We start from the raw sequence: 24,074 nt of genomic DNA on the forward strand, positions 1-24,074 counted from the left end.
AAAAAAAAAAAAAAAAAAAAGGAAGAAAAAGTCTTAAATGAGAACTTCTAATCAAAATTCCACATTTTCATATAAGTTTGGACTAGAATGGGCACTACTTTCATGCTCCTTGCACCCAAAAAGTAGTTAAAAAATGATCTTAGGTTGGTCATGTTTCGAGGTGCCTGAGGAAAAGAAATGGAAAGCCTCTCTGGAGGAATATTTTAAACTAGTGCTTCTCAAATCTTCAAACTTGAGTATGCATAAGAGTCACTTGAGTACGCATAAGAGAATATGGTTAAAATAGATTCTTTGGGCCCACCCCCAGAGATTCTGATGCAGATGTTGCAGGGCCTGAAAAATCTGCATTTCTAACATAGTCACAGATGTTGCTAAAACTGCTGGTCCACTGAATAACACTGCTTCTAACACAGGTCTTAAAGAATCAACACAGATAAAGTTTCAAGGAGTTAAGCTTATTAAAAATATGTTTTAAAAAATTCACCATGAGTAAGAGTAGGAAGAAACAGCAAAGTGTAGAATCAGACCCTTTACAAAGACTGTGGCTATAGGAATCATAATGTATCAAATACATCTACAGATTAGTGTGGGTATTGAAAGTAGAAGGAATTAGGTTATCAAAGTTGACCATGTAGTTTTAAAACAAGAAACAGAACTTTTACAAATAAAAAATGTAGTACTTGAAATTTAAAACTCAATGGATAGATTCAAACAAAACTTAGATCAGTTTTTTTCACCTTCAGCATTATTGGCTGTTTTGGCCAGATCATTCTGTTTTGTGAAGTGTGCACTATGTATTATGAGATGTTTATCAGAATCTTTATTAACTACCAACTAGATGCAAATAGCAATTCCCAAGTCACGACAACCAAAAATTCCTCCAAACATTGCCAAATGTCCCCTGGTGGGCAAAGTTACCCCTGGTTAAGAACCATGAAATTAGACACAGCTGAAAAAAGAAAAAGTGAAATGGAAGAGAATTAGCCAGGATACAGCATAGAAAGAGATGAAGAAATGAAAAATATGAAAGAAGTTGTCAAAAACAGAGGATAAACTGAGAAGCTCTATCATGCATCTTTTCAGTTTATAGAAGGAAAAATTAGAGAAAATGTGAAAGACACAATCTTTGAAGAAATAACAGTTGGAAAATTTCCAGAATAGACATAATATGCCAATTACATGATTCACAGGCTTAATGAAATATGAAATATAGGCTAGAAACTTTTTAGTGAAAGTGCAAAAGATCAATAATAAAGAGAAGATCAACAATGAAAGCAACTGGGAGAAGGAATTGGGGTAGACACATTACCTATAAAAGAATGTCAATTAAGCCAGAAGAGAAGGGGATAATATCTTTGAAGTACAGAAAGAAAATGTTAGCCTATGATTCTAATTCTATCAAAAGTATCTTTTGGGCTTCGCTGGTGGCACAGTGGTTGAGAGTCCGCCTGCCGATGCAGGGGACGCAGGTTCGTGCCCCAGTTCGGGAAGATCCCACATGCCGCAGAGCGGCTAGCCCTGTGAGCCATGGCCGCTGAGCCTGTGCTCCGCAACGAGAGAGGCCACGACAGTGAGAGGCCCGCGTACCGCAATAAAATAAAATTTAAAAAAGTATCTTTCAAGAATGAGACCAAAATAAAGACATTTTCAATTAAACTGTAGCTGAGAGAGCTACTGCCAGTTGATCATCACCAAAGAAGTGTCTGAAAGGTTTCCTTCAGGAGGATATAGATCTTAGAAAGGAATGTCTGAGATGCAAGGAAAAACGGTGAGCAAAGACTATGCTAAGCTTTTGGGCAAATTTAAAAATCACTTTCCTAACAATCAATAAAAATAATGTCTACTTTATCAATGTTAAAACAAAAATGAGAGAATTAAATCTTGAACAATAATTGGGATTAAAACCCTCTACAGTCTTTTACTGTTTGAAAGAAGAGTAAAGATATTCATTAAATTTAGACTTTGTTGAGTTATATATGCAATTTTAAAAAATACAAATAGAATAATTTTAAAGCTGATAAAGAAAAATGAATAAAACAAAGCTAAACCAAACCAAAGCAAGAGAAATAAAACAAAATTCAACACTATTTGAAAGAAGGCATGAAATAATGAATATACAATGAAATAATGAAAAATGAAAAAATGAAATAATGAAACATATACAATGAAATGATGAAAAAATGTGGTAAGTAGGCAGAAGACAGAATTGAATCTATATAAGTAATCATAATCTGTGCAAATGTACTAAATTTTCTAGGGAAAAAAAGGTCACTAAAATGTTATAAAAATTCAAATACTTGCTTTTTACAAGACACATACCTAAAACACAAAGATGTAGAAAAGTTGAAAGGACTGGCAAAAAGACCAGACCAATGCTTATTCAGCTGTATTATTATCAAAGAAAAATATATCTTATATATGCTAGAAATAAACTGGGTCACTAGATAGTGATAAAAGGTTCATAGCACCAGGTACTTGTCATACTTCTAAACGATCTGCCTCTAAATCAATAAAACAGAAGTTGCTGGAACTACAAAATAAATGGACAAGCTTGTCACCATAGAGGAGATTTTAACACAACTTAGTGTTTGACAGATCAAGTAGTGAGGGGTAAAAATAAGAATATAGAAGACTTGAATATAAAACACTGCACCCTGATGGACCTAGAGGGTATTATGCTAAGTGAAATAAGTTAGACGGAAAAATCTGTATGATTTTACTGATAACGTGGAATCTAAAAAACAAAAAAAATGAACAAACAAAGCAAAATAGACTCACAGATACAGAGAATAAGCTAGTGGTTGCCAGAGGTGGGGATGGGAGGTTGAGAGGGGAACAGGGTTTGGGTAAAATAAGTGAAGGGCATTAAAAGTTTCATACTTCCAGTTATAAAATAGTCACTGGGATATAATATACAGTATAGGGAATACAGTCAATAATATTATAATAACTTTGTATGACAAAGTTGACAGATAGTTACTAGACTTACCGTGATCAATTCATAATGCATATAAATGCCAAATCACTGTGTTGTACACCTGAAATTAATATAATATTGTATGTCAACTATACTTCAATTAAAAAAAAAAAGGAAAGAAAAGCCTCTATGGTGTGCCCAACAACTGGAGAATGCACATTCTTTTCAACTACACATAGAACATTTACAAAAATTAATAATGCTCTAGTTCATGAAGCAAGTTTAAATTCCAAAGAATCAGTATCTGAAAATGAAGTTAGAAATCAATAACAAATGGATACCTAACAAAACTCTGAAATTTGTAAAATTGAAACACACACACTCATACATATATACATAACCCATGGAAAAGGAAACCATTAAATAAATTAAAAAGGACTTTAAAATAAATTGTAACATAAATACTACTTATCAAAATTTATGACGTAATTGAAGGAGTACTTAGAGGGAAATGAATAGCTAAATGCTCAGTTTTTGAAAAGAAAAAATAAAAGTATGAGCTAAGCAATCAACTAACAAGCTAAAAATAATAATACAATGAATTCAAAGCAAGAAGGAGGAAAGAATAAAAATAAGGGCAGGATATACTCAATATTTTGTAATAACCTATAAGGGAAAAGAATCTGAAAAAGAATATTATACATATATGTGTATTTATAACTGAATCACTTTGCTGTACACCTAAAACTACCACAACATGGTAAATCAACTATACTTCAATAAAAACAATAATAAGGGCAGAAATTAATGAATTAGAGAACGAGATACAATAGAGAGAATCTCTACTGTACCATTAAAAAAGACTAATGAAATTGATAAATATCTGGCAAGCCTAATCAAGAAAAGAAAAGGAAATAATTTTAGGAATAAAAACAGAAAAAATAATTACAGATGCTGCAAAGATCAAAAACTAATAAGAAAATGTTATGATCAATTTTAATCCAACAAATATGAAAATGCAGGTCAAATTGCTAAAAAGATTAAAATTACTTAAATGTACTCAAAGAAATAGAACTTTTGAATTATCAATTCAGATCTGAATTTCAATTTGAATTTTAATTATATCTAAATTTATCTGTGGACTCAATGTAATTTCAAGAATAAATCAAAATATTTTCATAGAAACTGACAAGCTAATTATAAAATTCACATGGAAGAGCAAAGAGCCAGGAACAACCTAGGTGATGTTCAAAGTTCAAGCTATTAAGACAGAGTAGATTAACTCAGAGCACACATGGAATGCAACACAAAAAAACTCAGACTTACACCCATGCATGCATAGAAACCTGACACATGATTAAGATGGTGTTGCACATCAGATAATAAAGTATGAATTAATCAATATATTATGCTAGGATAATTTTTTTTCATGTGAAAAGGAAAGAAAGAAAGAAAAATCCTGTTTTATACACAATAAATTCTAGTTAAAGACCTAAATGTGAAATGCAGACTTTAAAATTTTTAGAGGAAAATTTAATACGTATTTATTACTACCTTGGGATTTCTTTAAAAAGACATAAAAATGCTAACCACTAAAGAAAATTTTTATAAATTAAATTACATTAAAAATTTCATTAACATACAGCATAAGGAAACAAAACAAAATGATATATTCTCTAGGGATACAAGCTCATGTGGTAAAATAAAGCAAGCACAGGGAAGATTAAAACAAAGTTCAAGACAGCAGTGTCTTCCAGGAGGTAGGGGTAAGTAATTAGGGAAGGAGATACAGGGGACTTTAAAGAACGTGGAAATGTCCTATTTTTTAAGATATGTGATGGATATGTGACATTCAAATTTTTTCTTTAAACTCTACATATTCATGATATATACATCCTTTTTATGTTACATTTCATAGAATGTTTTCAAACATTCAGTATAGGAACACCACTAGAATAAAGTGAATAATTTGACCATTTAGTTTTGGTTATTACTGGATTATTTCAACTTTCCTTATGATTCAAAAGAGGACACAATATTATTTTGCTTTGATAGTTCCTAGTCTGCATATATTCCTAACTCCTCGAAAAAAGCTAATATCCATTCATCACCAAGTAGTTTTATGATGGTAAACCCCAATGTGGATTACATGTGTTGTAGTGAACCTGAAAGTATGACTATATGGTAACCAAATGTTTCATTTTCCTCAAGAGTTCTAGTTTATGTCTAACTGGTATAATTATTGATAGCACTCCATTTCACTCTCAAAAGTGTCCCAATTTGGATAAAAATTATATAACCAGTCCTCCTAAAACTATCTATTTATGAAGCTATTATAATTTAACATGAATTAGGTTTTCTCTGTCCACAGACTAAGGAGAAAACTATGATCCCACTGACTCTCTTATATTCATGAAACTATTCCTAAAGCAAACTGACATTATTATGTGTTATTTATGCTAATAAATTACCAGTAAATTAGAAATCACTATGTCTGTACATGTTATATATTCAACTGGGTATAAAAGGATAGATAATTTCACCTGAAATATACATAAAATAGACAGAAGTGCCTTTTGTCTGATCTATTTTTGTGCTTGTAGATTATATGAACCTAAAGATAAAATGAGTCCTTTATAAAACATATCTTTTAAAAAATACCTTACAGTTGCATTTATTAAATTTACACTAAAGAGGAAGAGTGTGAGGAGGAGCTGTGCTGGACTAAAAACGGATCCAATTATCCCTTTGTAGTCATAGCAATAATGAAAAGAGGACTGTTTAAAACAAAAACCTTCAGATTGGCAAGACTTTGAACATTGACATTTCTAGTACTTCTTTCATTTAATAATACTTTTTAATTCTGAAGAAAATTGGAAACTTGAAAAAAATCACATTTAAATTCTATGATGAAGGCAACGAAACAATGAAAACTGTTCCAAAATAAAATTACATCATAATGTAAACACTGTATTTAAGCTGCACTTAAAAAAATGAATGCGACATCCAACAAAAGCAAACAATAAAAGAGAGATGGGAGAAAGTGAAGGACTGGAAAGTGATGATGAACTGAAGACATTCATTTTCCCCTCCTCTCCCAAATCCTATCTGATGAAATGGTAGAATCTATACCTATGTATAAATCTGTATATCTATACCTATATCTGCATCTGCATATCTATCTGACATCTATATCTATCTATCTATCATCAATCTATCCATCGGTGTCATTTATATCTACATGTATATATATTTCTATATTCATATTTCTATCTCTCTATATTTATACACACACATATATGTATATGACTAAAACCACAAATGCATTGGAAAACACATAGAATATAATTTTTAAAATATCTTAATTGGAGTATAATTGCTTTACAGTGTTGTGTTAGTTTCTGCTTTATAACAAAGTGAATCAGCTATATGTATACATATATCCCCATATCCCTTCCGTCTTGCGTTTCCCTCCCACTCTCCCTATCCCACCCCTCTAAGTGGTCACAAAGCACGGAGGTGATCTCCTTATGTGATGCAGCTGCTTCCCACTAGCTAGCTATTTTACATTTGGTAGTGTATATATGTCCATGCCACTCTCTCACTTCGTCCCAGCTTACCCTTCCCCCTCCCTGTGTCCTCAAGTCCATTCTCTATGTCTACGTATTTATTCCTGCCCTGCCACTAGGTTCATCTACCGTTTTTTTTTTTTTTTAGATTCCATATATATGCGTTAGCATATGGTATTTGTTTTTCTCTTTCTGACTTACTTCACTCTGTATGACAGACTCTGTGTCCATCCACCTCACTACAAATAACTCAATTTCATTTCTTTTTATGGCTGAGTAATATTCCATTGTATATATGTGCCACATCTTCTTTATCCATTCATCTGTCGATGGACATTTAGGTTGCTTCCATGGCCTGGCTATCGTATACAGTGCTGCAATGAACATTGAGTACGTCTCTTTTTTTTCGGTACGCAGGCATCTCACTGTTGTGGCCTCTCCCGTTGCGGAGCACAGGCTCCGGACGCACAGGCTCAGTGGCCATGGCTCACGGGCCCAGCTGCTCCGCGGCATGTGGGCTCTTCCCAGACCCGGGCACGAACCCGTGTCCCCTGCATCGGCAGGCGGACTCTCAACCACTGTGCCACCAGGGAAGCCCACATGTCTCTTTTTGAATTATGGTTTTCTCAGGCTATTTGGGGTCTTTTTTGTTTCCATACGAATTGTAAAATTTTTTGTTCTAATTCTGTGAAGAATGCCATTGGTAGTTTGACAGGGATTGCCCTGAATCTATAGATTGCTTTGGGTAGTATAGTCATTTTCACAATACTGGTTCTTCCAATACAAGAACATGGTATGTTTCTCCATCTGTTTATGTCATCTTTGATTTCTTCCATCAGTGTCTTACAGTTTTCTGAGTACAAGTCTTTCGCCTCCTTAGGCAGGTTTATTCCTAGGTATTTTATTCTTTTTGTTACGATGGTGAATGGGATTGTTTCCTTAATTTCTCTTTCCGATTTTTTGTTGTTGTTGTATAGGAATGCCAGATATTTCTGTGCATTAATTTTGTATCCTGCAACCTTACCAAATTCACTGATTAGTTCTAGTAGTTTTCTGGTAGCAGCTTTAGGATTCTCTATGTATAGTATCATGTCATCTGCAAACAGTGACAGTTTTACTTCTTCTTTTCCAATTTGTATTCCTTTTATTTCTTTTTCTTCTCTGATTGCCATGCCTAGGAATTCCAAAACTATGTTGAATACGACTGTCAAAGTGGACATCCTTGTCTTTTTCCTGATCTTAGTGGAAATGCTTTCAATTTTTCATCGTTGGGTATGACGTTTGCTGTGGGTTTGTCACATATGGCCTTTATTATGTTGAGGTAGGTTCCCTCTATGCCCATTTTCTGGAGAGTTTTTTTTATCATAAATGAATGTTGAATTTTGTCAAAAGCTTTTCTGGCATCTATTGAGCTGATCATATAGTTCCTTATTCCTTAATTTGTTAATATGGTTTATCATATCAATTGATTTGCATATATTGAAGAATCCTTGCATCCCTGGGATAAACCCCACTTGATCATGGTGTATGATCCTTTTAATATGTTGTTAGATTCTGTTTGCTAGTATTTTGTTCAGGATTTTTGCATCTATGTTCATCAGTGATATTGGTCTATAATTTCCTTTTTTTGTGATATCTTTTTCTGGCTTTGGTATTAGGGTGATGGTGGCCTACAATCAAGATTACTCTACCCAGCAAGGATCTAATTCAGGTTTAACAGAGAAATCAAAAGCTTTTCAGAGAAGCAAAAGATAAGAGAATTCAGCCCCACCAAACCAGCTTTACAACAAATGCTAAAGAAACTTCTCTAGGCAGGAAACACAAGAGAAGAAAAAGATCCACAAAAACAAACCCAAAACAATTAAGAAAAGGGTAATAGGAACATACATGTCGATAATAACCTTGAATGTGAATGGATTAAATGACACAACCAAAAGACACAGACTGGCTGAATGGATACAAAAATAAGACCCATATATATGCTGCCTACAAGAGAACCTCTTCAGACCTAGGGATACATACAGATTGAAGGTGAATTGTTGGAAAAAGATATTCCATGCAAATGGAAATCAAAAGAAGCTGGAATAGCAATACTCATATCAGATAAAATAGACTTTAAACTAAAGACTGTTATAAGAGATAAGGAAGGGCACTACATAATGATCAAGGGATCAATCCAAGAAGAAGATATAACAATTATAAATGTTTATGCACCCAACATAGGAGCACCTCAATACATAAGGCAAATGCTAACAACAATGAAAGGGGAAATCAACAGTAACACAATAATAGTAGGGGACTTTAACACCGCACTTACACCAATGGATAGATCATCCAAACAGAAAATAAATAAGGAAACACAGTGTTTAAATGACACAACAGACCAGATAGATTTAATTGATATTTATAGGACATGCCACTGCAAAGTGGCACAATACTTTCTGCTCAAGTGCACATGCAACATTCTCCAGGATAGATCACATCTTGGGTCACAAATCAAGCCTTGGAAAATTTAAGAAAATTGCAATTGTATCAAGCATCCTTTCTGACCAAAACACTATGAGATTGGAAATCAATTACAGGAAAAAAAAACTGTAAAAAACACAGATACATGGAGGTTAAACACTGTGCTACTAAATAACCAAGAGATCACTGAAGAAATCAAAGTAGAAATAAAAAAATACATAGAAACAAATGACAATGAAAACACGATGACCCAAAACCTATGGGATGCAACAAAAGCAGTTCTAAGAGGGAAGTTTATAGCAATTCAATCTCACCTCAAGAAACAAGAAAAATCTCAAATAAACAATCTAAACTTACAGCTAAAGCAACTAGAGGAAGAACAAAAAAACCCAAATTCAGAAGAAGGAAAGAAATCATAAAAATCAGAGCAGAAATTAATGAAAGAGAAATGAAGAAAACAATAGCAAAGATCCATAAAACTAAAAGCTGGTTCTTTGAGAAGACAAACAAAATTGATAAACCCTTAGCCAGACTCATCAAGAAAAACAGGGAGAGGATGCAAATCAATAAAATTAGAAATGAAAAAGGATAAATCACAAATGACACCACAGAAATACAAAGGTTTATAAAAGACTACTACAAATAGCTATATGCCAATAAAGTGGACAACCACGAAGAAATGGACAAATTCTTGGAAAGGTACAATTTTCTCAAACTGAACCAGGAAGAATTAGAAAACATAAACAGACCTATCACAAATAATGAAATTGAAACTGTAATTAAAATCTTCCAACAAACAAAAGTCCAGGACCAGATGGCTTCACAGATGAATTCTATCAAACATTTAGAGAATAGCTAACACTGATCCTTCTCAAACTCTACCAAAAAATTGCAGAGGGACGAACACTCCCAAATTCATTCTAGAACATATTTAAAAGTGAAGCATTTCTGAAAGTCAGGAAGCAGATGAGATCAGATATTAAGTGAAACCAAACACAGAGGATACAAAAGTTAATAATACATTTAATAGAAGACAACTTGTGAATGTTAGAGTAATCTCAGGGTCTCCTAACCCAAATAGACAGGTATGAACAACTGCAATTGCCACACTTGCACAATGATGGTAAAAACAGGATGTTACTATGATTCAAACATATTGGACATGCAGCTATATTTTCCTTCCTCTCAGTTCTCTTGCCAGTATTCACCATTGACTTCAATTCCTTCACTTTTCTATACCTGAGAAACTGAAGTTGAATGCACCCTCATTTGGGGACCATGTCCTGGCTTAACCCTTTCCTCTTATATCAACAAATCAGACAATGAATGTGAAGGTGCTTTATTAACTATGACATACAATGAAAATGTTACTTTTGTTATCTTCTACCACCACCTCTCTCACCACTGCCGCCACCACCACACCACCACCACGACTACCATCACCACCAACATTACCACCACCATGAGTACCACCACCACCATCATCACCTATCCCTTTTTTTTTCAAACAACCAGGTCTACCTAGATTCTGTCTCTGTTTCCTTTAAACCGTGACTGATTCTGACCTCTGGACACTCCTTGGGCTTGACCTAGAATCAAAGATTCTCAGATATGAAAGAAACTCATACTAACCACCCCCTTCTTGAGTCTCCCTGTACTTCCGCATTGAGTTCAATGTAGTGACAAAGAGCTAATTACTTCTCAACGTATCTACTTCATCACTGGACATCTATAGTGATCAGAAAATGCCTCTTTACTTTGAAGCTTGAAGACACCACTCATAAGTATCAAACCCCCTTTATTTTATTTATTGCCATGAAATTAATAAGATTGAGAAGGTCAAGCAGGGCCAGAGTTGGTCCAACAGGAAGGGAAGAAAGGAGAATCTAGTGATCTGGTAACTACCTGGCCATAGTCTTATTTGGAGGAAGTAAAATAAATTTTAAATGTTTTCTGGAATTCAGCCATGAATTAAATCTCCTTGAAAACTCTAAGCATTATAGCAGTTGGAAATCATATAGGTATGGAACCATCTGATGAGAGGGAATGAAATTCCAGCATCCAAGAGACTGATTATTTTAAGAAGAATATTGATGAATACTTTTATATCTCCATTCAGAAGTCAGTATTAATTTGATTGGGATTATTTTTTTTAAAGAACCTATTGATAACACGATTTTATTTATTACTTTTAAAATATATATATTTATTTATTTATTTTTGGCTGCTTTGGGTCTTCATTGCTGCGTGTGGGCTTTCTCTAGTTGTAGCAAGCAGGAGCTACTCTTTGTTGCAGTGCACGGTCTTCTCATTGCAGTAGCTTCTCTTGTTGCAGAGCACAGGCTCTAGGTGCGTGGGCTTCAGTAGTTGTGGCTTGTAGGCTCTAGAGCACAGGCTCAGTAGTTGTGGTGCATGGGCTTAGCTGTTCCAGGGTATGTGGGATCTTCCTGGGCCAGGGCTCAAACCCATGTCCCCTGAATTGGCAGGAGGATTCTTAACCACTGTGCCATCAGGGAAAGCCCTTGACTGGGATTATTTTTTAAACTTTCAAATGTATCACTCTCTTTGTGACAAGCCTCCTGTTTCTCCTATGACCACATATCTTATAAAGCTTAAAAGCTTTTTATGTAGGGAGCAGTTATTCCTTCTGTTTTTACACCATCAATGTTAATAAAATCATTCCAACTACTTTATTAAAGAGTCTCTCTTTGCCAATGATAATACACTGAGATTGTGTTCTTCCCATTTTTTGTTTCATGGGTGGGTTTTGGGGGAGTTCATGAACCTTCTGATATTACAGGCTGAATTTTGTCTGTAAGTGTAATTCTCTCCATAGCTCTCCATAGCTTTCATTTAGTTCTTAAAGAGTTTATGTCTCTAAGATGTTAAGAATCACTGGTTTAGTGGGTGAATGTGTAGTGTGAATCTTTAAAGTTGAAAATCTCCTATATGTTCCTATTATAAATTCATCATGTATTCACACAATCTTTTTTTTTAAAAAAAGATTCAATTGCTTTTGGACCATTAGAAATCATTTGCCATCTTCTTTATTATGGAGACCATATACATTTAAGTACATTTTCAGTGTATCAAGAGACAATCTTTCTGATTTACCTAAATAACTTTTTTTTTTTTTTTTTTTTACAGAGAAAGTATACAGTATTGCTAAACGAGTCCTAAATAGAATCAGAAGGTTCTGCTCTGAGCCCAGTTTTCACTTCGACTGGCTTATATGACCTTGAACAAAGTCACCTTAGCTCTTGGGGCTTTTGTTCTCTCAAGTGGAAAATGCATGAATGAAAATAGTGGCTTGGAGTCCAGTACATGATATGCATTCATATGAAGACTTCACTCAGGATCTCTGAAAGAGTTGTGGGTATGGGGCTGAGGCTTTCCAGAAGACGGAAGGACAATCCATTCTCTCTGTCATCAGGTGCTTATTTTACTGACTGTTGTCCAAATGCTATTATCCTATCATTGTCCAATTTGTATGGGCAGCTGTGCCTCTATCTTTCTCTTTCAACAGTAAGTTGAAGTAACATGATTCATTATTATCATTTTCCTTACACTCAGACAGTTGCTGGAGAAATTTGGTGTCTCACTTGTCTAAAAATTTTCCAAAGTATCTGTGACTTTAGGATTGAAACAAAGATGGACATAATAGTACATCTGGAACACTGTAGCATAAACTACCCATAAAGTTCTAATGCACCATAGTTACTGTGTATTTAACCATTGTTCAACTAGTTTATGTCATCTTCACTTTCTTAATCACATTTAAACGATCAGGTTTAAAATACAGAATTTCTTATTTTTCACATTTTAAAGTTCCTATAGTGATCTCACATAATTTTTTAATGAGAGAGTCAACATGGTATTGTACCAAAAATAAGGTCTGTTCTAATCTGGCTCTATCCTTTCCTGGCTTTGAACCCTGGCCAGTTGGTGATTAAGAAGAACCATGCATGACTCAAAAGAGTGACAGGCTGGTTTCCTCTCTCCCACTTAGAAAACAAGAAATTGGCTCTTTGCCTTGTCAGCTCTCTTGCTTTAGACAGGTATCTCATTGTTCTTTGATTGTTTGATTGCCACCTGCCTCAGCTCTCCTGGAGACCCGTGACTCTCTACATTTTACAGTCATCATAGCATATATCAGTACACATTAAACACTTCGGAATTAAAAAAAAAAAATACTTTCAAAGACCAGTGTCCGGGAATCGGAAACTGACTGAAAAATCTTAAGTAACCACGGGTCATCATTCTGGGTGATTACAGTGGTATTTGCATTTTCAGCTTAAGTGAAGCTACATACCTTGCTGGTCATTAAATATCATGAGAGCAAAAGCTATCAATGTCACAGAAAAATGTAATGAATTATATTAAAAGGTTTGGACTATTTTCCAAGGTAAAATATGAGTGGCCAGTGGTTACATATTCATGTGTTATAAAAAGGGATCATTTGTAGGCAGGCTAAAGGGTTTTTGTTGTAAAAATGTCTATTTTAGCTTTTCTTTTTAAAATGTGAATACAGAAAACTTTAACTTCTTTTTACTTGGAATTTTGTACCCAGTATTTATATAGCATATGAAGAATTTATTAAACCAGAAGGTAAATAAAGGAAATTGAAAGACTGTGTTCAAAACTCATATCTGGGTCTTGTTTATTTGACAAAAATACTTTCTAAACAAGATCCACATTATACTCTTGAATCTCTTACATGTGTATAAGGCTACACAATGCTCAAGGTGCTTCTGTGCAATTAATTTCAATTGATCCTTGCTTCGTATTTTCACTCAATTAATATGCAATTAAATCAAGACAGAGTTTAAAGGACTAATACATGACAGACATGACTAATAATGTAATAATAATAATGATACTTTATTGAGCAACTGCTATATTTCAGGCATTATGATGAGGACTTTACATCTAATATTTCACTGAATCCTCACACTAACCCTAGGAGGTAGGCATAATATTATTATTACTCTTAATCTCATTTTACAGGGTTTAGCTAATAAATGTCAGAGTGATTTTAACCCAGGCAGTCTCATTCCAGAATCCTCATGTACTGTTAATCATGATGCTGTACAGAATATATTTACTAAGATTTTTTCCCCTTTCTTTTCTTCTTTCACCTTACTACCTTTTTCCCTCCTCTTGTCACTAATGCTGAGGGAAAAAAAAAAAGACCAAAACGTAACCCCATAGTTAGGCTTTGGAGTAGGGATTCATGCTTTCCTCCATTAGCAGAATTAACTGGGATGGGATACAGGGTGAGAAAATTCTTCCAACAACTTACAAGATCCAAGGCGGCTGCCAAGATCGATGCATCAGGAATTGTCCCTGGCTCACAGCAGTTTAACAGAAATTGAAAGCGCTTCATGCCTTGTCGGATTGCTCCAAGATTCACCACGTTTTTGCTTTTTCCGCCATCTTGGTTGGAAGACAGATGGTCATCAAAACTGTGGCAACCTGTAGGGGTTTTCCCATGTTGGAGGAATGAAAGAGAGAGAGTGTAATGGTTGTATATTAAAAAAGAGCTTTGAAGTTTCAACAATGCAATTTCTGTAGTGTTGGCCTAAGAATTTTTTCCTGAACTACACTTCCCTCCTCTCTATCTAATGCTCGATTTCGACACCTTGACTTTTAGGAATCTGATGACACATAGCATATGTTAATAAGGGGTCTTATATAACTATTTTAATATAGGGTCTGATCCATAGAGAACAGACCTGTGGTTGCCAAGGTGGAGGGGTGGGTGAGGGAGGGATGGATTGGGAGTTAGGGACTAGCAGATGCAAACTATTATATATAGAATGGATAAACAACAAGGTCCTACTGTACAGCACAGGGAACTATATTCAATATCCTGTGATAAACCACAATGGAAAAGAATGTGAAAAAGAATGTACATATATATACATACGTATATATATATACGTATGTATATATATGTGTATATATATATATATGTATGAATGTATACATATATATGAATCACTTTGCTGTATAGCAGAAATTAACACAACATTGTAAATCAACTATGCAGCAATAAATTTTAAAAATTAAAAATTAAAACGTAGATAAATATAGGGTCTGATCATTTTGCTTTCAGGTCTCTTCTCTAATACTGTTAAGAGGATTATTTAAGATGATTCTGCCTGTAACTAACTTCTGTTTTTATGGAAGATGCAAAATCACTGTGCAACTTCAGATCTGTTACAAAAAACTGATATCAAAGACAGTATCTTGTTATCTTTGTTACAATGCAAAGAATCACTGATTATTAGAGCTGTAAAGGGCTTGAGAGGTTGATCATTTAAGGCCAGGATTTCCAAACCCGCCTGTGCATCAGAATTATCTGGGCAGTTTTTGAATCTTATTCAGAAGTTCAGAACCAGAGTCTCTGAAAGAGGAGTGTAAGAATGTGTGCTCTGTAAAGCCTCACAGATGATAAGGATGCAGCCAGCCTGACCCCACACGGTGGTCAGAGGTTTAGGAACCACTGATTCATCCTCACTTATTTTTCCATAGTTAAACTGCATACGAATGAGAATCAGTCTAGAGCTTCTTAAAATGCAGACTATCAAATCTCATCGCTAGAGATTTGGATTCCATAAGTCTGCAGGTTATGTATATTTTTAACAAACATTCCACATCATTTTAATACAGAAAGTCTAAGGATCACACATTAAGGAAGAATAATACAAAGCACTGTTTTTCATTTCTTTTAACCCCAGGTACGTTTTTAAAAACCTAAGCATCTCATAGCTTTTCTATAGCTTCTAGTATATAAATATAAATATATATATATATATATATAATATTTAGTTTATCTTATATAATGCTATAATATTGAATATAGTTTTAAACACCAAGCCCAAATTACTTCCCATGACTCTGAAATGTACTTTCAGCACCTAAGAATATACCCCCTGATTTAGTGCTTGGCTTAATGTGTGCTGACACCATTCATTTGCAATGTTGCCAACTCTAGGTCCTCACTAAGTCACAGATCCCATTACAGGAAACGGCTTTCTCACCTCTTCTGTCAAAACTACCTTGATACCTCCCACCCACTGCCCCACTTTCCCACTTGCTGCCTCAACACAAAAAAAGTGGCCCTCGTAGCCTTTGCTCTCAACTAATGTGCCCTATACGCAAGCAGGTCATGATTGGTGACTGCAGATGTATGGTGAATAATTTGTTCCTATTAATAAACACTAATGTTCACAAATTTGCATTTAAAAATCAGATCCAGAGCTGGATGCACCCCTTTAATAACTTGCATTCTTTGTAAATAAAAGGGTGATATTTACAATTATGAGCTTTGTTTACCATGAGAGTGTATACTAGTGGAAAAAGGTGAGCACCTGTTCTTTTAGAAAACACATCCTTTGGAAGCAGTTCAAGCTTGGGGAAAAGATTCCTTTGGACTTTATTACCACAAGATAAAAAATTATGGCATGGGGCCTGAACCAAGATGGCAGAGTAGAAAGACGTGCTCTCACTCCCTCTTGTGAGAACACCAGAATCACAACTAGCTGCTGGACAATCATCGACAGGAAGACACTGGAACTCACCAAAAAAGATACCCCACATCCAAAGACAAAGGAGAAGCCACAATGAGACAATAGGAGGGGCGCAGTCACAGCAACATCAAATCCCAGAACTGCTGGGTGGGTGACTTACAGACTGGAGAACACTTATACCACAGAAGTCCACCCAATGGAGTGAAGGTTCTGAGCCCCACATCAGGCTTCCCAACCTGGGGTCCAGCAATGGGAGGAGGAATTCCTAGAGAATCAGACTTTGAAACCTAGTGCGATATGACTGCAGAACTTCGACAGGACTGGGGGAAATAGAGACTCCACTCTTGGAGGGCACACACAAAGTAGTGTGTGCATCGGGACCCAGGGGAAGGAGCAGTGACCCCAGGGGAAACTGAACCAGAGCTACCTGCTAGTGTTGGAGGGTTTCCTGCAGAGGCGGGGGGTGGCTGTGGCTCACCATGGGGACAAGAACACTGGCAGCAGAAGTTCTGGAAAGTACTCCTTGGTGTGAGCCCTCCCAGAGTCCGCCATTATCCCCACCAAAGAGCCCAGGTAGGCTCCAGTGTTGGGTTGCCTCAGGCCAAAAAATCAACAGAGAGGGAACCCAGGCCCACCCATCAGCAGACAAGCGGATTAAAGTTTTACTGAGCTCTGCCCACCAGAGCAACAGCCAGCTCTACCCAACACCAGTCCCTCCCATCAGGAAACCTGCACAAGCCTCTTAGATAGCCTCATCCACCAGAGGGCAGACAGCAGAAGCAAGAAGAACTACAATCCTGCAGCCTGTGGAACAAAAACCACATTCACAGAAAGACAGACAAGATGAAAAGGCAGAGGGCTCTGTACCAGATGAAGGAACAAGATAAAACCCCAGAAAAACAACTAAATGAAGTGGAGACAGGCAACCTTCCAGAAAAAGAATTCAGAATAATGATAGTGAAGATGATCCAGGACCTCGGACAAACAATGGAGGCAAGAACGAGAAGATGCAAGAAATGTTTAACAAAAACCTAGAAGAATTAAAGAACAAACAAACAGAGATGAGCAATACAATAAATGAAATGAAAACTACACTAGAAGCAATCAATAGCAGAATAACTGAGGCAGAAGAACTGATAAGTGACCTGGAAGACAGAACAGTTGAATTCACTGCTGCGGAACAGAATAAAGAAAAAAGATTGAAAAGAAATGAAGACAGCCTAAGAGACCTCTGGGACAACATTAAACGCAACAACATTCGCATTATAAGGGTCCCAGAAAGAGAAGAGAGAGAGAAAGGACCTGAGAAAATATTTGAAGAGATTATAGTCAAAAACTTCCCTAACATGGGAAACGAAAAAGCCACCCAAGTCCAGGAAGTGCAGTGAGTCCCACACAGGAGACCCAAGGAGAAACACATTGAGACACATAGTAATCAAACTGGCAAAAATTAAAGACAAAGAAAAATTACTGAAAGCAGAAAGGGAAAAACGACAAATAACATACAAGGGAACTCCCATAAGGTTAACAGCTGATTTCGCAGGAGAAACTCTACAAGACAGAAGATAAAGTGATGAAAGGGAAGAACCTACAACCAAGATTACTCTACTCAGTAAGGATCTCATTCAGATTCAATGGAGAAATCAAAAGCTTTACAGACAAGAAAAAGCTAAGAGAATTCAGCACCACCAAACCACCAAACCCACTCTACAACAAATGCTAAAGGAACTTCTCTAAGTGGGAAACACAAGAGAAGAAAAGGACCTACAAAAACAAACCCAAAACAATTAAGAAAATGGTCATAGGAACATACATATAGATAATTATCTTAAACGTGAATGGATTAAATGCTCCAACCAAAAGACACAGGCTTGCTGAATGGATACAAAAACAAGACCCAAAAACAAGATATGCTGTCTACAGGAGACCCACATCAGACCTCGGGACATATACAGACTGAAAGTGAGGGGATGGAAAAAGATATTCCATGCAAATGGAAATCAAAAGGAAGCTGGAGTAGAAATACTCATATAAGATAAAAATAGACTTTAAAATAAAGAATGTTAGGGCTTCCCTGTTGGCGCACTGGTTGAGAGTCCACCTGCCAATGCAGGGGACACGGGTTCGTGCCCCGGTCCGGGAAGATCCCACATGCCACGGAGCAGCTAGGCCCGTGAGCCATGGCCACTGAGGCTGCGTGTCCAGAGCCTGTGCTCCGCAACGGGAGAGGCCAAAACAGTGAGAGGCCCGCGTACCGCAAGAAAAAAAATAAATAAAGAATGTTACAAGAGACAAGGAAGGACACTACATAATGATCAAACCAAGAAGATATAACAATTATAAATATATATGCACCCAACACAGGAGCACCTCAATACATAAGGCAACTGCTAACAGCTGTAAAAGAGGAAATTGACAGTAACACAATAATAGTGGGGGACTTTAACACCACACACCAAAGGAGAGATCATCCAAAATGAAAATAAATAAGGAAACAGAAGCTTTAAATGACACAATAGACCAGACAGATTTAATTGATATTTATAGGACATTCCATCGAAAAACAGAAGATTACACTTTCTTCTCAAGTGTGCATGGAATGTTCTCCAGGACAGATCACATCTTGGGTCACAAATAAGCCTCAGTAAATTTAAGAAAACTGAAATCATATCAAGCATCTTTTCTGACCCCAACGCTATGAGACTAGATATCAATTACAGGGGAAAAAATGTAAAAAACACAAACACATGGAGGCTAAACAATACATTACTAAATAACCAAGAGATCACTGAAGAAATCAAAGAGGAAATCAAAAAATACCTAGAGACAAATGACAATGAAAACATGACAATCCAAAACCTATGGGATGCAGCAAAAGCAGTTCTAAGAGGGAAGTTTATAGCTATACAAGCCTACCTCAAGAAACAACTCAAGTAAACAATCCAACCTTACAGCTAAAGGAACTAGAGAAAGAAGAACAAACAAAACCCAAAGTTAGCAGAAGGAAAGAAATCGTAAAAATCAGAGCAGAAATAAATGAAATAGAAACAAAGAAAACAATAGCAAAGATTAATAAAACCAAAAGCTGGTTCATTGAGAAGATAAACAAAATTGATAAACCATTAGCCAGACTCATCAAGAAAAAGAGGGAGAGGACTCAAATCAATAAAATTAGAAATGAAAAAGAAGTTACAACAGACACCGCAGAAATACAAAGCATCCTAAGAGACTACTACAAGCAACTCTATGCCAATAAAATGGACAACCTGGAAGAAATGGACAAATTCTTAGAAAGGTATAACCTTCCAAGACTGAACCAGGAAGAAATAGAAAATATGAACAGACCAATCACAAGTAATGAAATTGATACTGTGATTAAAAATCTTCCAACAAACAGAAGTCCAGGACCAGATGGCTTCACAGATGAATTCTATCAAATATTTAGAGAAGAGCTAACACGCATCCTTCTCAAACTCTTCCAAAAACTGCAGAGGAAGGAACACTCCTACACTAATTCTATGAGGCCACCATCACCCTGACACCAAAACCAAAGATACTACAAAAAAGAAAATTACAGACCAATATCACTGATGAATCTAGATGCAAAAATCCTCAACAAAATATTAGCAAACAGAATCCAACAACACATTAAAAGGATCATACACCATGATCAAGTGGGATTTATGCCAGGGATGCAATGATTCTTCAATATATGCAAATCAATCAATGTGATACACCATATTAAGAAACTGAAGAATAAAAACCATATGATCATCTCAATAGATGCAGAAAAAGCTTCTGACAAAATTCAACACCCATTTATTATAAAAACTCTCCAGAAAGTGGGCATAGAGGGAACCTACCTCAATATAATAAAGGCTATATATGACAAACCTGCAGCAAACATCATTCTCAATGGTGAAAAACTGAAAGCATTTCCTCTAAGATCAGGAACAAGACAAGGATGTCCACTCTCACTGCTATTATTCAACATAGTTTTGGAAGGCCTAGCTTCAGCAATCAGAGGAAAAAAAGAAATAAAAGGAATACAAATTGTAAAAGAAGAAGTAAAACTGTCACTGTGTGCAAATGACATGATACTATACATAGAGAATCCAAAGATGCTACCAGAAAACTACTAGAGCTAATCAATGAATTTGGTAAAGTTGCAGGATACAAAATTAATGCACAGAAATCTCTTGCATTCCTATACACTAATGATGAAAAATCTGAAAGAGAAATTAAAGAAACACTCCCGTTTACCACTGCAACAAAAAGAATACAATACCTAGGAATAAACCTACCTAGGGAGACAAAAGACCTGTATGCAGAAAACTATAAGACACTGATGAAAGAAATTAAAGATGATACCAACAGATGGAGAGATATACCATGTTACTGCATTGGAAGAATCAATATTGTGAAAATGACTCTACTACCCAAAGCAATCTACAGATTCAACGCAATCCCTATCAAATTACCAATGGCATTTCTTACAGAACTAGAACAAAAAACCTTAAAATTTGTATGGAAACACAAAAGACCCCAAATAGCCAAAGCAGTCTTGAGGGGAAAAAAACGGAGCTGGAGGAATCAGACTCCCTGACTTCAGACTATACTACAAAGCCACAATAATCAAGACAATATGGTACTGGCACAAAATCAGAAACATAGATCAATGGAACAAGACAGAAAGCCCAGAGGTAAACCCACACACCTATGGTCAACTAATCTATGACAAAGGAGGCAAAGATATACAATGGAGAAGAGACAGTCTCTTCAATAAGTGGTGCTGGGAAAACTGGACAGCTACACGTAAAAGAATGAAATTAGAACACTCCCTAACACCATACACAAGAATAAACTGAAAATGGATTAGAGACCTAAATGTAAGACCAGACACTGTAAAACTCTTAAAGGAAAACAGAGGAAGCACACTCTTTGATATAAATCACAGCAAGATCTTTTTTGATCCACCTCCTAGAGTAATGGAAATAAAAACAAAAATAAACAAATGGGACCTAATGAAACTTAAAAGCTTTTGCACAGTAAAGGAAACCATAAACAAGACGAAAAGATAACCCTTAGAATGGGAGAAAATATTTACAAATGAATCAAGGGACAAAGGATTAATCTCCAAAATATATAAACAGCTCATGCAGCTCAATATTAAAAAACAAACAACCGAATCCAAAAATGGGCAGAAGACCTAAATAGACATTTCTCCAAAGAAGATATACAGATGGCCAAGAAGCACATGAAAAGCTGCTCAACGTCACTAATTATTAAAGAAATGCAAATCAAAACTGCAATGAGGTATCACCTCACACCAGTTAGAATGGGCATCATCAGAAAATCTACAAACAACAAATGCTGGAGAGGGTGTGGAGAAAAGGGAACCCTCTTGCACTGTTGGTGGGAATGTAAATTGACACAGCCACTATGGAGAACAGTATGGAGCTTCCTTAAAAAACTAAAAATAGAATTACCATATGATCCAGCAATCCCACTCACTACTCGGCCTATACCCAGAGAAAACCACAATTCAAAAAGACACATGCACCCCAATGTTCATTGCAGCACTATTTACAATAGCCAGGTCATGGAAGCAACCTAAATGCCCATTGACAGACAAATGGATAAAGAAAATGTGGTACATATATACAATGGAATATTACTAAGCCATAAAAATGAACGAAACTGGGTCATTTGTTGAGACGTGGATGGATATAGAGACTGTCATACAGAGTAAAGTAAGTCAGAAAGAGAAAAACAAATATTGTATATTAACGCATATATGTGGAAACTAGAAAAATGGTACAGATGAAACAGTTTGCAGGGCACAAATTGAGACACAGATGTAGAGAACAAACATATGGACACCAATGGTGGAAAGCCGCGGGGGTGGGGGGTGGTGGTGTGATGAATTGGGTGATTGGGATTGACGTGTATACAGTGATGTGTATAAAACTGATGACTAATAACCTGTTGTATAAAAAAAATAGAGAAAACCTATTTATTAAGTTTATAGACATGTGTGTAATTTAAAAAAAAAACACTACTGTTACCTTTAAAAAAAAAAGACTATACATTTTCCTGTAAGCACAGCTTTAGTCACATCCAAGTTTTGGTATGTAATATTTTTATTATCATTCTGTTCAAATTATTTTCTAACTCCAGTTGTGATTTGGTTTTTAGGGGGTTGCTTAGAAGTAGTGTATTTCATAACTTCTAGTTACTTTTTTGTTACTGATTTGTAGCTTAACTACAAGTCAAGAAACACACTTTGTATAATTTTAATACTTTGAAATTTTTTAAAATTTGCCTTATAGCACAATACGGTCAGTTTTTAAAATGTTCCAAGTGTGCTTGAAAATAATTTGTAATTTAAAGTTTTGGAGTATAGTGACTATATATCTGCTTGTTGAATCAAATTTGCTGCTTACATTATTTAAGTTTTTTATATCCTTACTAATTTTTTCTTTTGGGGGGGGCTGTCTACTGGCTCTGAAAGGTATCCTCTATCAGTGAATGACAGCAGTATGCTAAATCTATTATGATAGTGAATTTGTCTATTTTTTCCTTGTAGCTCTGTTGCTCTACATAATTTGAAGTTAAGTGCATACAAATTTAAAACTTTCTGGTAAATTGAAAAAAATAATTATGGCATGGCATGAAAATAATTACCAATTCCTGGTCAACAACTTTTAAAATGTCTCAGCATCATACTGAAATATGTAGGTGTGAAATGGTATGGTGTCTGGGACTTGTTTCATAACACATTAAAAAAAATAAGATGAAGCAAGTTGGAAAATTTTTTATTATTATTGCAAGTAGGCAATGGATATTTGGTATCCCTTGGATCCTTTTTACTCTTTGTCTATGTTTGAAAATTTTCATAAGCACAAAAATGGCTCAGGGGCTTCCCTGGTGGCACAGTGGTTAAGAATCTGCCTGCCACTGCAGGGGACATGTGTTCGAACCCTGGTCCGGGAAGATCCTACATGCCGCGGAGAAACTAATCCCCCGTGCCACGACTACTGAGCCTGTGCTCTAGAGCCTGTAAGTCACAGCTACTGAAGCCCTCGCGCCTAGAGCCCATGCTCTGCAGCAAGAGAAGCCACCACAATGAGAAGCCCACACACCACAATGAAGCGTAGCCCCCACTCGCCACAACTAGAGAAAGCCCATGTGCAGCAACAAAGACCCAACGCAGCCAAAAATGAAATAAATTAAGTAATTAATAAAAAAAAAATACAAGGTCCTACTCTATAGCACAGGGAACTATATTCAATATCCTGTGATAAACCCATAATGGAAAAGAATATTAAAAAGAATGTGTATAACTGAATCACTTTGCTGTACAGCAGAAGTTAACACAATATTGTAAATCAACTATACTTCAACAAAATAAATCTTTTTAAAAAGGCTCAGATTATAATTAAAATATTATTATCAACATTTCCCATATTTCATTCCTTATGGGTACGTTTCCTTTTCAGGTAAAAACATTCCATATTGAAAATTCTATATTCAACAACTTCAGTATTTTTTTTACATTTAATATAGCATATTTTGTATTAAATG

At 35.7% G+C, this 24,074-nt stretch overlaps 1 protein-coding gene across 1 annotated transcript in view; it reads right to left on the reverse strand.

Annotated features, from left to right (window-relative positions):
- LOC103072412 (protein unc-80 homolog) overlaps nt 1-24,074 on the reverse strand; it is a gene marked incomplete at its 3' end in the record, with an annotated part of 220,293 nt that overhangs the window by 120,681 nt on the left and 75,538 nt on the right. Inside the window, exon 22 of the mRNA XM_007460228.1 lies at nt 14,255-14,427. Coding sequence (XP_007460290.1) covers nt 14,255-14,427 — 173 coding nt within the window. The remainder of the gene's footprint in view (nt 1-14,254; nt 14,428-24,074) is intronic.

This window comes from Lipotes vexillifer, unplaced genomic scaffold, assembly GCF_000442215.2.
Source record: "Lipotes vexillifer unplaced genomic scaffold, Lipotes_vexillifer_v1.1 scaffold1330, whole genome shotgun sequence".
NCBI lineage: Eukaryota > Metazoa > Chordata > Mammalia > Artiodactyla > Lipotidae > Lipotes > Lipotes vexillifer.